Raw genomic sequence first — 14,491 nt, forward strand, 5'->3', positions numbered from 1 at the left:
GGTACGGGGGGGGTAGTGTGTGTTTATGTATATGTTTATGTACATGCTGTAAGTGTGTGTATATATGTGTATAAGAATTATGAGGGTGTTGCGGCGGCCTTTTTAAGTTGCGAGTTCTTTTGTTTTTCTTTTTGTCTTTCTTTTTTAAAATTGTATCAATATTCAGTCTTATTAAATATTTTGTGTATTTGTAGATCCACTGTGATCTGTACGTTATAATGAACATGTATAAATGATAAACTGAGGCAAAATATTGGTAAAATTACACTGATTTTTCTCAAGAAATTTCACTTTTTTCATGCTATTCACATTTTTAAAGGTTAGTTTGTAGATGTAAATTGTCATAATGTATTTTTTTGTCTTTGCTGTTATAAATTTACTGGTCCAACCCACTCAGATCATATTGAGCTGAATGTTGAATGTACATGTGGAAATGATAAACCGAGGCAGAATAAGGTAAAAACTGCACTTATTTTTCTTAAATTTCAGGTTGTTCATGTTATTCAGATTTTAAAGATGATGTAATTTGACTTTTTTTCACTGTTATCATTACATTTCAGATCATATTGGAGTGAAAGTGGCCCCTGAAAACCCCTGGGTTCAACTGTCGGATCTTTTTATTTCCAACTGTCTCTAAAAACCTTTTCTCTTCTCACTTCATGAACGTTATTAAACCACAAATCATGACCTGTGTGTTCATGCTTTTAGTGGTAATTGTTCACATACATCAGTTTACAACAGCTTTATGAACCTGGTCCCTGGACGTTCGAGTCTAGTGTCCATTAAAGACAGAAGTGATAAAAACAGAATTACAGCTAAATATGTGTCCAGAGTTCAACCGTGTTGGACAGAATGTGGAGACGTCAGTGTAAATCATGCTCATGTCTTTTGGTTTTATCCTAAACTTGCATCATTCTGGGATCACGTATATTCACCAGTTGTTCAGATATTGGGTTATGCATGCCCTAAAACATGTTTGGTGATGTATTTCGGATGTATTATTGGTAATAATGTCAGAAAAAATGATAGGTATTTGTTTAAAGTGCTATTATCAGCCTGTAAAAAAATTAATACCAAAAAATGGTGCAGATTAGAACCACCGACAACTAACGACTGGATACAAACTGTGAATGGAATATTTGAGATGGAGATTCTGGTCCATAAACTGAAAACTGAAGAACAGAGTCATGATAAATGGAAGAAATGGACAATTTTCATTTCAACGTCACATTAGTAAAAACAATTGTTTGGTCATAAGGTTTATTGTAGTCAGTGTGTCCCAGATGTCCCCTATGTTTGTCTTGTTTTGTAATGTACAGAAAATAAACAATAAAAATAAAGTAAAAAAAAAAAAAAAAAAAAGGAAGTAATAAAAACAGACTGTACAGCCTTTACAGACACGTCCAGTAGATTTTAGGTCCATTTATCGTCGTTTAGTCTTGGTTTTGTGTCGGTTTTAAGATTCTAGAAATGTTGCTGTTTCCAGGTTAGTCTAAAATGGTCCAACTGGCCTTTTTTTTCCTTATTTTAACTATAAAAAGGTTAGAAAATATGCTGTGTGAGACCTTTTGCCCATGTTTCCAGAACACTTAAAACTTTGAAAATCTAGTCATCATTAATAAGGGTGTAAGAAAATATTGATTCCACGATACATCGCGATATTTCATTTCACGATACTGTATCGATGTTAAAACATACTATATCGATATTTTTAGGTATTTATTCAAATGCAGATATGGCAGAGGTTCTGGGTCACTGGTTGTCTATAAACCACATTTGGTCTGAATTCAACCAATAGTTTTGCTGCTAAAGTGTAAACAAACAAACAAACTGAACCAAAATCAATACTCCTTGCCTCCCATTTGGGGGGTGGAGTAATCACCAAAGTACATGGATATCACACAAACAACTTTCAGTAGAATCATTCCAGTAACGACCAGTTAGTGAAATCAGATCCAGTTTTGCATATGTTCCCTCATGTATTTCTTATTTTATATGATTATGTGTCGTTGTACAGACTCTAAAATTCAACTATGACAGAAACTTTTTTTTCCATACTTCATTAAAACTTTCACACAAAATTCCAGATTTTTCAAGGTCTGGAAAACAGTGTTCTATACTTCAAGACTTTTTAAGACTTTCAAGACCTGCACAAACACCCTGGTCTTTGGTTTCAGAAACTGTTGGAATTTTCCCAATTACACAAACAGTGACAGACTCACATCCATCCAAACTGCACATGCACAGAGTGTCAGCGACGACACCAGAGCTGTAATGGTACACAAACATTTAGGTTTGGCACGTTTTCGGTACAGGCGACTTCGGTTTGATACATTTTTGATATGTTTTCAGTACAGTGAAGGAGACCAGTGTGTGTGTGTGTGTGTGTGTTGGGGGGGATGTGCTTCGTAACAACCGAAAACCAAAAGTGAAATTTAACACACTTCGAACATCTAACCAGGCTTCTGTGCCTCTGTTCTACTCTCTGTTGTCATGTTTACCCCCTCCTTATTGGCACCCCAGCCTCAGAATAAAGTGTTTTTCTTTTGGGGGGGGGTGGGGGGGGGGGGGGGGGGGGGGGGGGGTGGGGGGGGGGGGGGGGTTGCAGTGGTGTTGAGAATTCAGCAGCAGTGAATGTATGTAGTGGCGACACGGTGGTGCAGTGGTTAGCACTCGTGCCTCACAGCAAGAAGGTCCTGGGTTCGATTCCAACACCAGTCAACGGGGGGTGGGACCTTTCTGTGTGGAGTTTGCATGTTCTCCCCGTGTCTGTGTGGGTTCTCTGCGGGTAGTCCGGCTTCCTCCCACCATCCAAAGACATGCACTGATAGGTTAATTGGTTAAACTAAATTGCCCACAGGTGTGAATGTGGGAGTGATTGTTTGTCTCTATATGTTCAGCCCTGTGATGAACTGGCGACTTGTCCAGGGTGTACCCCGCCTTCGCCCCTATGTATCTGGGATAGGCTCCAAGCGACCCCCGTGACCCTAGTGAGGATAAAGCGGGTTCAGAAAATGAATGAATGAATGAAAGTATGTAGAGGAAACCCTGCACATGGGTTCTGTTTGTGTCCATCTGCTTCCCCAGTGTGTGTGTTGTGTGTGTACACAGGGCCATCAGCGCCTCCACTGCCTTAGAAAACTGGCACACTTCCACATTGACCGAACCATTTGAACTTTGTTTGATCGTTCCTTTATTGAGTCTGTTTTATCTTTTTGCCTGGTGCCGTGGATCGATCAGACCTCAGTTGCAGAGAAAAACTGACTGAATCAAATAGTCAGACGGTCCAGTCGCCTGATTGGTGAGTCCCAGTCTTGTCCCGCCTCCCTGTACACTAAACAGGTCCAGAGGCTGGTTTCATCAGTTCTTAATCATGACTCCCATCCTTTATGGGGTGAATTTCAGCTCCTTTCCTCTGGACGGAGGTTTTTAGTCCCAAGGTTCAGGACACAGCGTTTATAAAAACAGCTTTGTTCCCGTCGCTATCACTGAGCTCAAGAAGAAATAGTGACATTGTACTTTATTTACTTATTTTAGTTATTTATTCTAATTCTTTGCTTTATTTATTATTATTGTGACTTCGAATTTTTAAACTTTATGTTCTTATCCTGGTTTTTATCCCAGACTGTTTTTATCTTCTTGAGGTTTTTATTGTGTTTTATTGCATCTTGTTTTTATTTATTTGATCTTATTTATTTTATTCTTTTACTTATCCATGCTGCTATACTGTTGGATGATGGAACACTGAGCACTTGACACTAGATCAAGTACTCGCCGAACAGGTTCAATGTGTGTTTTGTTGTAATGCCAAATGCAATCATTATGTCTGCAAAACAAATCTACCCATGGGTAGAAATAAAGGAACCTTGAACCTTGAACCTTCACATCGGCTACATGTGTGATCAGTTCACCTCCGTATTGTATCGAAGACCCCAAACCCAAACAGTTCAGTCCAAATGTGTGCACCGTTACACCCCAGACGACACGTCAGGTTTTACAGAGTTAAAGGTGGGGTCTGAGATGTTTTTCTGGAGCATTTTTTATTATATTCCTTAAAATCCCCTTCACACCCCGATTACAACTAATTAATTAAATGCTCTAACACAAAAATTTAAAAAATCAGTCACCTGTGGAACGGGCAGGACTGAAAAAACACCATCCAATCATTTTGAGCATCCACTCGAAATGATTGAACAGTGATATCTATCAAACTCAACTGCCAACTCACCCCCCCCCCCCCCCCCACGCGTACCCCTCTTTGCGTTCCCAGAGGCTGGAGCGCTTACACAGGAAGCTAGGCAGAACTTGGCTATATTAGTTCTATTAGGATGGAATGTTCACCGGCAAACTGTTTTGTCACTAACATAAACCAGTAGGAAATGTAACATTAGTCACATAGGTCTGAACTGGGGCTGTTCTGGAAGAGCGGGGGGGGTTAGAGGAAACTGAATGAGGTATGCATGGATACGTGAGCCAGGGCCGTAGTCGGGGTAGGAGCCCGAGGCGTATGGGAGCGAAGCAGGGGACGGAGCCTCAGCCGGTGTCGGTTCGGCCAGACCGGACCGGACCGGACTGTAGACGGCGTCGGAGCCCAACCTGGGTAAGGAGCAGAGCAGAGCCTCAGCCGGCGAATTGTTGCTGTGCAGCGTTCGTGAACCCTCGGGAACAAGCATTGCGCGTGCCACTACTCTGGAGGCGTGGCTTCGGAGGGACGTCTGAAGAAAGGGGTTTGGACTTTTGAATTGAGTATTTTCAAAATGTAGCTAGCTCAAACCGTTTTTCTAAGATCTCAGACCCCACCTTTAAGGCTTTGTGAAGGTGTTAAATCCATGTGCTTCCACGACAGGATCCAAAGTCCAGCTGATAAAGGACCTGAGTAAATCTGATTGTACAACATACGCCTCACTGACCTCGTACGACCGCTGACAAACACACTAGGACTAGATTAGTTCAGGAGAGTTTAACTGGAACTAAAGCCAGACGTCTGGGGCTGAGGACTCTTACCTTACTGTCTGTGGAGAACTCCTTCTTTCCTAGATGTTGGCCCATACTGCTAACAGACACTAGAACAAAAAAACAGAAACAGAAAGGCATTACTGAGCATGTTCTGCACAGTTCCTTATCTCAGTTAAAGACTTTCACTTCAGTCAACGACACAAAAACATGAACATTTCCAAACACAACACAGCATGTAATATATGATGAAAGGGTCTGTATGTAGGATTTATACGCAGGGTGCAATTTGTCAAACAAAGAAAAAACTGTGTGTGTGTGTGTGTGTGTGTGTGTGTGGGGGGGGGGGGTTCATTTTTTGTTGGGGGGGAGGGGTAGCAGTTCTATACATGGGGGTATGGTCCATAACTAACGCTAGCGTTAAACAAAACTGAAACTTTACATACTTTCAACGTCCAACTCCCAGTTTCTATTCCTCTATTAAACAGCAGATCTTGCATGAAATTTTCACAACTTCTAGCCTGTATCCACTGGACACACAAATGCCAGGCCCCAGGAATTTGTCACATTTACCCCCCTTTACAGTGCCCCAGTGCATGGGGGCGTTTGTGAATTCTGAGACCACCAACATTTTGGTTCAGGTGAACGTTAGTGTCACTAATGTAGGATATAGGTGGAAGAAAACTGTCACAACCTGATGGTATTTACATGGGTTGGTTGTCCCCCCCTGGGATGAAATTCATTGAGCAGAAGTACAGATGTAAAAACCAGAGCCCCCACACACCCACCCCAACAAATCACACCCTGTTTATACAGTGAAATAATAAAAAAGAAAGACCTTAAATTATCCCCAGAGTCTTTATAACAAAGATGTAGATGCGTTGGATTGTACAGATTTAAGTGACCACTAGAGGGCGTAGTGAGTCACTGTGGCCCATGTCCATGCACTGAAAACTAATGACAAGAAAGTATTCGAATGTGACGAGAACAAACAACTAAACCAAAACCAAAACAACTTTCAGAGTCAAAGCAAAGAAATGATGAAAATAGAAGCATCGCTCTTTCCACTGAAGACGAGTCTAACTTAAAAGAATGGATCCAGTTACATCAAATATGGACGTAATTATCAAGTATTTAGTTCCATTTCTCACCACTAGATGTAGGGGAACATTTCCATCAAACAATAAAAGGGTTTATATGTGGAAATTATACTTTCAAATCTTAAATATTTAGCTAAAACAAAGGTCTGTGACGTTCTTCCAAAGATACCAATATACTGGAGTGTAGAGATATGAAGTGAATTGATGGGCCCGTTGATGGGCTGGGGGATTTATGTGAGTTACTGTATAGGCCAAGGCTAAGTTGAGGGTGAGAACCATAAAGAAACAACTGTCAGAGTCAAGAAAAAAAAGAAGTGACAAGAGCAAAACTAGAGTCGTTTTCTCCACTGGACTCAGCTGTAAATGAACAGAATGGAGTTGGATAGAAATGTTAGTGCTCCTTCTACATAGGTCAGTTTGGTTCTGAGGCTTAAGAAGATAGTATACAGTTATTATGGGATGTTCTTATCTTTGCTAAGTTGCCGTAGTTATTTGTTGATCCACGGTTCAGACTAAACTGTGACAGTTCTGACCTTGTCTGTTGGATTCAAACAAGTCTTTAGTTCAGTAATTGACGACACAAACCGACAGAAAACAGAGCTAAGCTAACAGAGCTAAGCTAACAGAACTAAGTTAACAGAGCTAAGCTAACAGAACTAAGCAAACAGAGCTAAGCTAACAGAACTAAACTAACATAGCTGATGCAGCACGTCAACAAAATAAGACACAGTGTTATTTTATCCAGTGTTAAAATAAGCGTCTGTAGTTTGTTTTAGTTTGAATTAAACTGGATGATTCCATAAAACACGTGGAAACTATAAGTTGTATCTTTTATTCAGTGACTGATTCAGTCTGTGGATAAATAGGGTTGGTTCATTGGGTTGACACCTGTAAAATCCTGGCTCTTTTTCTTGAAAAATGACAAAAAAAAAACAAGTGTTGGTTTCTGAAAGTTGGTTATAGCGGACTGAAAATAAGCCACAGCTTGCATTTCAATCATTCCTGATTTTCCATCTGTTCGTATTAATCTCCTGCTGTTTTGTCTGTTTAGTGTTTTGAGGTGATCTTTTTTCTTCTTTGGTGCCTCTGATGTAAAACACAGCCAGTAAATAACTCATGGTTGCTTTTTTAGCACCTCGTTGTTAAATGTGAAGCTCCGTGAAGCTGATGATGCATCTTTTTTTAAACATATTTTAACGTTGGAAGCCACAAACGCCTCGTATTATTAGCGTTACCTACTGCTTCAGCATCTGACAAATCTGGAGGTGAGTGAGTACAGAAGAAACGACCGCTGCTTTCTTCATCAAACGCATCTATTTCAGGTTTTAATGAGGAACACGAAAGAGACGACAGGTTGAAAATGTCTTTAAGTTCACAGATCGAGCTCTGAAGACACAACAACAACAACAGGTGGAGAGAAGAAAGACCATTAAAACCAGACTGATCATGAAATGGCGTTGTATGTCACAAAAGTTCTTATTGCATTTGGCGTTCTATACCAAAGCATTTTCAACCTTTCGCGTGTTATTTAACAGCATTTGATGGCGTGTGAATTTATACCAAAATCTCCAGTTCACATCATCTTAACCCTAACCTGAACCCTAGCCCTAACCATAACCATAACCCTCAGTGGTATTTGACATGGCCTGAACATACACGCAGAAAGGTTATAACGCAGACAGATAACACACTAATTAAAAGTGTCATGTATATTTATGAGTCATGATATCACGTTGATTAAAACCAACAACATGAAGCCAAAGGTTAAAGGAAGACGATAATCTGTCATTACAGAACAAAGGAGAAGTCTATCTTATTTTAACCAGTCAAACAAACTGATTTTATGAAAAGCTCAAGTACTCTCATCAAACTCACTCATACAAAACTGGACTGGCCTGTAACTCCAGTTTATTTATCAACTGTCCCCAAAACAAATGCTTTACAAATGTCTGTCTTTTTTAGATCCACTCATCCACTTTGGAATGAATTACCTAAAAAGCTGAAGGACTTTTCAACTTTAGGCACTTTTAACCCTATAACACCAAACGTATCATATTTGATACACAAGTTTTGAAGCCCTCTACATGATCAGTGTGATATTTTTTTTCTTGAAAAACCTGATGTATACTAGGGATGTAATGATATGAAAATTTCATATCACAGTTATTGTGACCAAAATTATCACGGTTATTATTATCACGGTATTATTGAAATTGTGCTCAAAATGTTCAAAAAGTACTTATACACACACTGAAATTATTTAACTAAGTTGTATTTAAAAAAAATAAAATAAAATAATTGGCACAATGTACCTTCTGTTGGCAGAAACACTCAAATATTAACCCTTAGTGGTCTGAGCCTATTTTGGCTGTTTTTCAGTATTTTCGATTTTGCCTTTATATACTATATACAGAAATGTTTACTATACCCATGTTTGGTATCTTTCTTTTCAGCACAACTTCATCTATATCATCTGTCTATTATTTTTTCACTTTAACCTATTATATCAACACAAAAGGACAGAAAACAAAAAATTATAAAATCCGATTTGAAAAATGTATATAATTTATTGCATAAATAACACAAAGATGCTTAACAAACCTTTTCAAAGACTTTAAAAGTGAATATTGGTTCCAAATATTAGATATATACAATTAAAATTGTAATAAATTAAAACTATTCTCAAATATTTGACATAAAAGCAGATCTATACATAGGGTTTTTTCCCTTAAAAGTGCAGTAATCAAACACAGTTATCATGATAATTAGTAATACTAGTAGTTAGTAATACTAACCGTCTGCAATTTTACCAACGTTTATTGTTATACCGGTAATCGTTACATCCCTAATGTGTACAATTAGATACATGCAATACACAGATAATCCACCAGGGAGAGGAGTTCCTTCACCAGAGGCCTTTCCAGTGATACTACAAGACTGTCATTAATGAGGAAGGAGGAAGAACTGGGACCATTTAGAAAAAGAATTAACAATTTGTTAGACATGTTTGTGTTGTATGATGTTTTTGTTTGTTCAAAAATAATATTTGAGCATTGAGACTTGATGGATCAAATATGATACAAAATTGAAACTCATACATGGAAACTGATGTTTGAAAAAAATGTTTTTGGTTGTTCAGAAGGACCAATAAGGCTCCATTTTCAAAGAACTGGAATTTTCTGTCAGTGATTTAATGGTTCAGGCTTTACAGGGTTAAAAAAAAATCATTTTGACCTAATGTTTTGTAGATGTACGGTCAAATGAACTGCGCGACCCTTTTTATATTCCTTCTGTAAAGTTTTTGTATGAAATTCAACCTGTATTTGTATGTTTTTTGTATTGTATATGTCGTGTATTTGAATTTGAGTCTTTTCGTTCAGGACCCCAGGAAAACTAGCAACCAGTGCTAATGGGGATCCGATTAAACAAATAAACAAACCTGTAATGGAGGCAGAGGTCTGCAGTAAATACACCAACCAAGAGGATTTATGGACATTAATGTGAGGAACTTCGCATTTCCTGTTGTGTATTTCTTTGTTTTTTTACTCAAGAAGTACTCTACAAAGCACATCAGAATGTCATTGCGTGTCTACAGTGACAATAAAAAGAATCTTGAATCAAAACTCCAGCTGATACAGAACAGATGTTTATGATGTTTAAATGAGAGGAAGAGCCTCATCTAAAAGAGTTTCAGAGTCCGAATCAAACACCAACATGAAGAAAAACCTGTTCCCCCTGACAGACCCTTCACGATCATCACAGACCCTGGGTTTTTTTGGCTTTTAGGAGATTTTCCTCCATCAAACCGGACTTTCATCATGTTTGACACCTTCCATTTCTGACAGTCCTTCCTTTATGATAAAACACGTCTGCAGCTTCAGAAAAACAGTCCCAGTGTCCCTGTACGTCAGTGTCATGTTCTATTTGAATCAATGCCCTGTTGTCAGATCCTGTTCTATGTTCCAGTCCTGTGGTCTGGATGCACATCAATCTAACTATAGAAGTGGGCGGGACTTTCACTGGAGGAGAACTCAACTCATCCAATCACAGTCCATATATGACTTCTATCAGTGATCAATAGGAACTAGACTGATATCTGGAACTATTTACATGTTCTAAACCATCAACAGATGGACCAGTAGAAGGAAAGGAACATTTAGAATATTTAAAATATTTGGCAAAATAGGCAAGAATCAAAATTTGTCAAAACTGTGAACAAACTTTGTAGAAATTGTCCCAAGGAAGATACAGATAAAATTAGAACTGAATTCAACCAGTAGCTTTGGAGAAGATGTTTGAAGAAATTGCTAACGAAGACGATGCTGAAGATGACAAAGACACCAAAGATGAAGACAACGACGACCAAGACAACGAAGATGACAATGAAAACGACGACCAAGACAACGATGAGGACGACAAACAAGAGGATGACCAAGACAATGAAGATGACAATGAAGATGACAACAAAGACGACAACCAAGACAACGATGATGACCGAGACATCAAAGACAACAACAAAGATGACATCAAAGATGACGACCAAGACAACGACCAAGACGGTGACCAAGACAATGAAGACGACAACGAAAACAACAACGAAAACAACAACGAAGACGACAACGAAGATGACGACCAAGACAATGACCAAGACAGCGACCAAGACAACAACAAAGATGACAACCAAGACAATGAAGACGACAATGAAGATGAAGATGACGACTAAGATGACGAAGATGACTATGAACACGACGACGAACATCACTACGAAGATGACAATGAAGATGAAGACAATGATGACAACAAAGATGACAACAAATACAATGATGAAAACAACGAAGATGGTGCCTTCACAGTAGCTCATATCCGATCGACCAGTGAGATAAGAACCTCCTTTCCCTCAGACCCTTTGGAATCATCAGAGTCGGTGTTTTTTTTTGGAGATTTTCATCCATCAAACAGGACTTTGATGATGTTTGACTCCTTCCATTTCTGACCGTCCTTCCTTTATGATCCGACACCGCTCATAAACAGATTCTAAACTGAATTTCATTTCTTTTATTACCATTAGACGTGCCTGTTTGCTGAGGTAGTTCAATGCGCTGTTCACTGGGGAAAAGCTAAAACATGAGGCTGGATAATCAAAGTGACCTCAGAGGATTCAACAACGCTCCTGATAAGGTCAAGAACATCGACAGGTGCCTCTTTTATGAAAACTTCACACTCGTGGAACATTCACTCAGTAGATCCAAAAAATTATGGCGGATTTGGCCAAAAGATTAAACCTGTTTGTCATTGTTCTAGATGATTTATGAGCACCAGCAGCAGCAGCTTCACAGGCTCATAAACACCTGTGAAACCAGTGGAAGTGGGGGGAGAACTGAGCCAAAGCGCAGTAATGAGCCACTGTGTAAATATTCCACTGTGACGGTGCATTCAAGTGCTGCAGGATGACACGGTTCTGGAGGTTCTGCTGCTGCCAATCCCTCCGAGACCGACTCACAAAGCGGTGGAACAGCTGTCGTCTCCGTGGAAAAGCTCTCAGATACAACAACAGCTGCTGGGTTGGAGCATCCTCCATCTGGGAAAGCCCACGCTGCTCTGTGGGCGTCATGAGTGGACGTGGACATATGCCACTGATGTCACAGTCCACCGAAGTCCACACCGAGTCCAATCAGTTACACTCTGGATTCATCCATCTACAGTTTAAGTGGACGACACCGCCTCGGAATAAAACAGCTTTAGTGAAGCCAATGACGATAATCATCATGTTATTATTATCGCTGGTTCGTCTCATCAGATGGACATTAATCTAAGTTTATCATATGAGGAAGACAGACGTTAAACCGTCCTCTCCAAAGAATAAGACATAGCAATGTCTACTGTCACAGTACTGACGCATCACATTGGGGTGTGTCTATTTTAGGGATGTAATGATTACTGGTATAACAATAACCTGTGGTAAAATTGCAGACGGTTAGTATTACCGTTTAAATTCTAATTATCATGATAACTGTGATTGATTACCGCACTTTTCCAGAGAAAATGCCTATGTATAAATCTGCTTTTATGTCAAATATTTGAGTATAGTTTTAATTTATTACAATTTTAATTGTATATACCTAATATTTGGAACCAATATTCACTTTTAAAGTCTTTGAAAAGGTTCGTTAAGCATCTGTGTGTTATTTATGCAATAAATTATATATATTTTTCAAATCGGATTTTATATATTTTTTTGTGTTTTTAGTCCTTTTATTTTAATCTAGTAGGTTAAAGTGAAAAAATAATAGGCAGATGATATAAATGAAGTTGTGCTGAAAAACAGATCCCAAACATGGGTATAGTAAACATTTGTTTATATAGTATATAAAGGCAAAACCTAAAGGACTGAAAAATGGACAAAATAGGCTCAGACCACTAAGGGTTAATATTTGAATGTTTCTGCAACAGAAGGTACATTGTACTGATTATTTTATTTGGTTTATTTGTTGTTGTTGTTTTTTTAAATACAACTTGGTTAAATTATTTCAGTGTGTGTATTAGTACTTTTTGAACATTTTGAGCACAATTTCAACAATACCGCAATAATAATGATAACCATGATAATTTTGGTCACAATAACCGTGATATGAAATTTTCGTATCGTTACATCCCTAAGTCTATTTCCACACAGCCAATCAGATGTCCTCATTTGTCCTGTTCCAATCAGCTGTAAGGACATGTTGTCCCAGATCCAGTCATGGACACTGTTCCATGAACTCACTGTCCTCTTGTGTCCACAGTACTGTGCTCACATATGGAGTATATTTTCAGTTTTTTTCAGGTTACTCACATCTTTTTTGTTTGGATAGTTTGCAAATGTAAATATTTTCATAATTTAATGTTATTTTTTTTTGCACTAAAATGTGGAGAAAAGTTAGTATTTGTCATTATTTATAGGTGATTGTGTTATTATTTGACTGGTCTGATTTATTTTAGATCATATTGGTCTGAATGTGGAATCTGAACTAAATTATATCAACATATTTGATTGTTAATATCGTCAGTGTAATTTTTGCTTTTCATAAATTCATCTCAGGGGCCACAGTGGACCCTTCGGCAGGTCCGGTTTTGGCCTACAGGCCTTATGTTTGACACCTTTACTAAATATGTTGTGCCTTTGTAGATCTGATCTGTAACACACTTGAATATATGATAAAATAAGGTATAATGTTGTTAAAATTGCAGATTTTTCATAAGAATTTTCAGTTTCTTTCAAGTTATTCACATCTTTTTTGTTTGGATAGTTTGTAAATGTAAAAATTTTCATAATTTAATGTTATTTTTTTGCACTAAAACGTGGATTAAGTTAGTATTTGTCGTTATTTATATGTGATTGTGTTATTATTTGACTGGTCTGATTTCCTTTAGATCATATTAGAACCTGAACTGAACACATTTGAACGTCTCTGCTGTGGAGAACCATTAACTGCGTAGGAAACATGCCGGTTGTAAATTCCACAGGTCTACAGTGAAACGTCTGTGTAAAACACTCACACATATCTGAGCTGGAGTGCATCATATGCGACTGAGCCAACTGTCGATCCACAGTAAGAACAGAAACGGGACTAAAATCAGCTGAACTCTGCTCCGTCGACTCCAACGCCTCGCAGTCAGTTTCACTCTGAAACGTTGCACAATCTGAGCTGAGATCCTGCAAGGACTCGCAAGAAAAGACTGTTGCATAATCGAGTGAGTAAGGGGGTGGGGGGGGTGGGGGGTGCAACACAAGGCGGCAGTTCCACCTCAGCTGTGCATTCACTCAGATAAACATCAAATTAAAACAGACCAACGTATTCACGGGAATCTGCATGTTTCATTACAAAAGTCTGAGTCAGATCTGTTCTCATCCATGACCAGAGTCTGTACACATGTGCAATTATCCGTCTGAAGACATCACCTGAGGCGGGTTCACATGGAGCCGACAGCGCAGTCACATGACCTCAGCGCCGCCATAACCATTAGATTAACCCTTAAAGACCCAGATCCGCTTCTATGGGCGTTCAAAAAGGAATGAAACTACATTTAAGTTTTCTAAAAAACCCTGTATTTTCTATATTTAATTCACTGATCATGAAGATGTTCATTAAAGCTCACAATAAATAAATAAAAAAAAACAAAACAAGAAAAAGTGCCTGTTTCAGTCCAATCTGATTTATTATTAATTTTGTGCATTTTATTCATTACTTTGGTTCTTTTTGTTAATTTTGTTGCTTATTTTGCTTGTTTTTTTAACTTTATTTTAGTAAATTGTTCATTTATTTTTCATGTTATATATTATTTTGCTGTTTTTTTTATTCATATTTGTTCATTTTGTTGCTTATTTTGTCCTTTTTTTAACTTAATTTTAGTACCTTCGTTGCTTATTTTTTCACATTATTTATTATTTTGGAGTTATT

General features: G+C 38.3%; 1 protein-coding gene across 1 annotated transcript in view; it reads right to left on the reverse strand.

Annotated features, from left to right (window-relative positions):
- The window catches only part of LOC115435301 (myelin basic protein-like), a 250,896-nt gene extending 236,848 nt beyond the window's left edge, over positions 1–14,048 (reverse strand). The window contains exons 1-3 of the mRNA XM_030157618.1: positions 14,019–14,048; positions 13,590–13,746; positions 5,005–5,063 (exon numbers count right to left, since the gene is read on the reverse strand). Of these exons, the coding sequence (XP_030013478.1) occupies positions 5,005–5,063; positions 13,590–13,746; positions 14,019–14,048 (246 nt within the window). The remainder of the gene's footprint in view (positions 1–5,004; positions 5,064–13,589; positions 13,747–14,018) is intronic.
- Between the last annotated feature and the right edge of the window lie 443 nt (positions 14,049–14,491).

Source organism: Sphaeramia orbicularis, chromosome 16, assembly GCF_902148855.1.
Source record: "Sphaeramia orbicularis chromosome 16, fSphaOr1.1, whole genome shotgun sequence".
NCBI lineage: Eukaryota > Metazoa > Chordata > Actinopteri > Kurtiformes > Apogonidae > Sphaeramia > Sphaeramia orbicularis.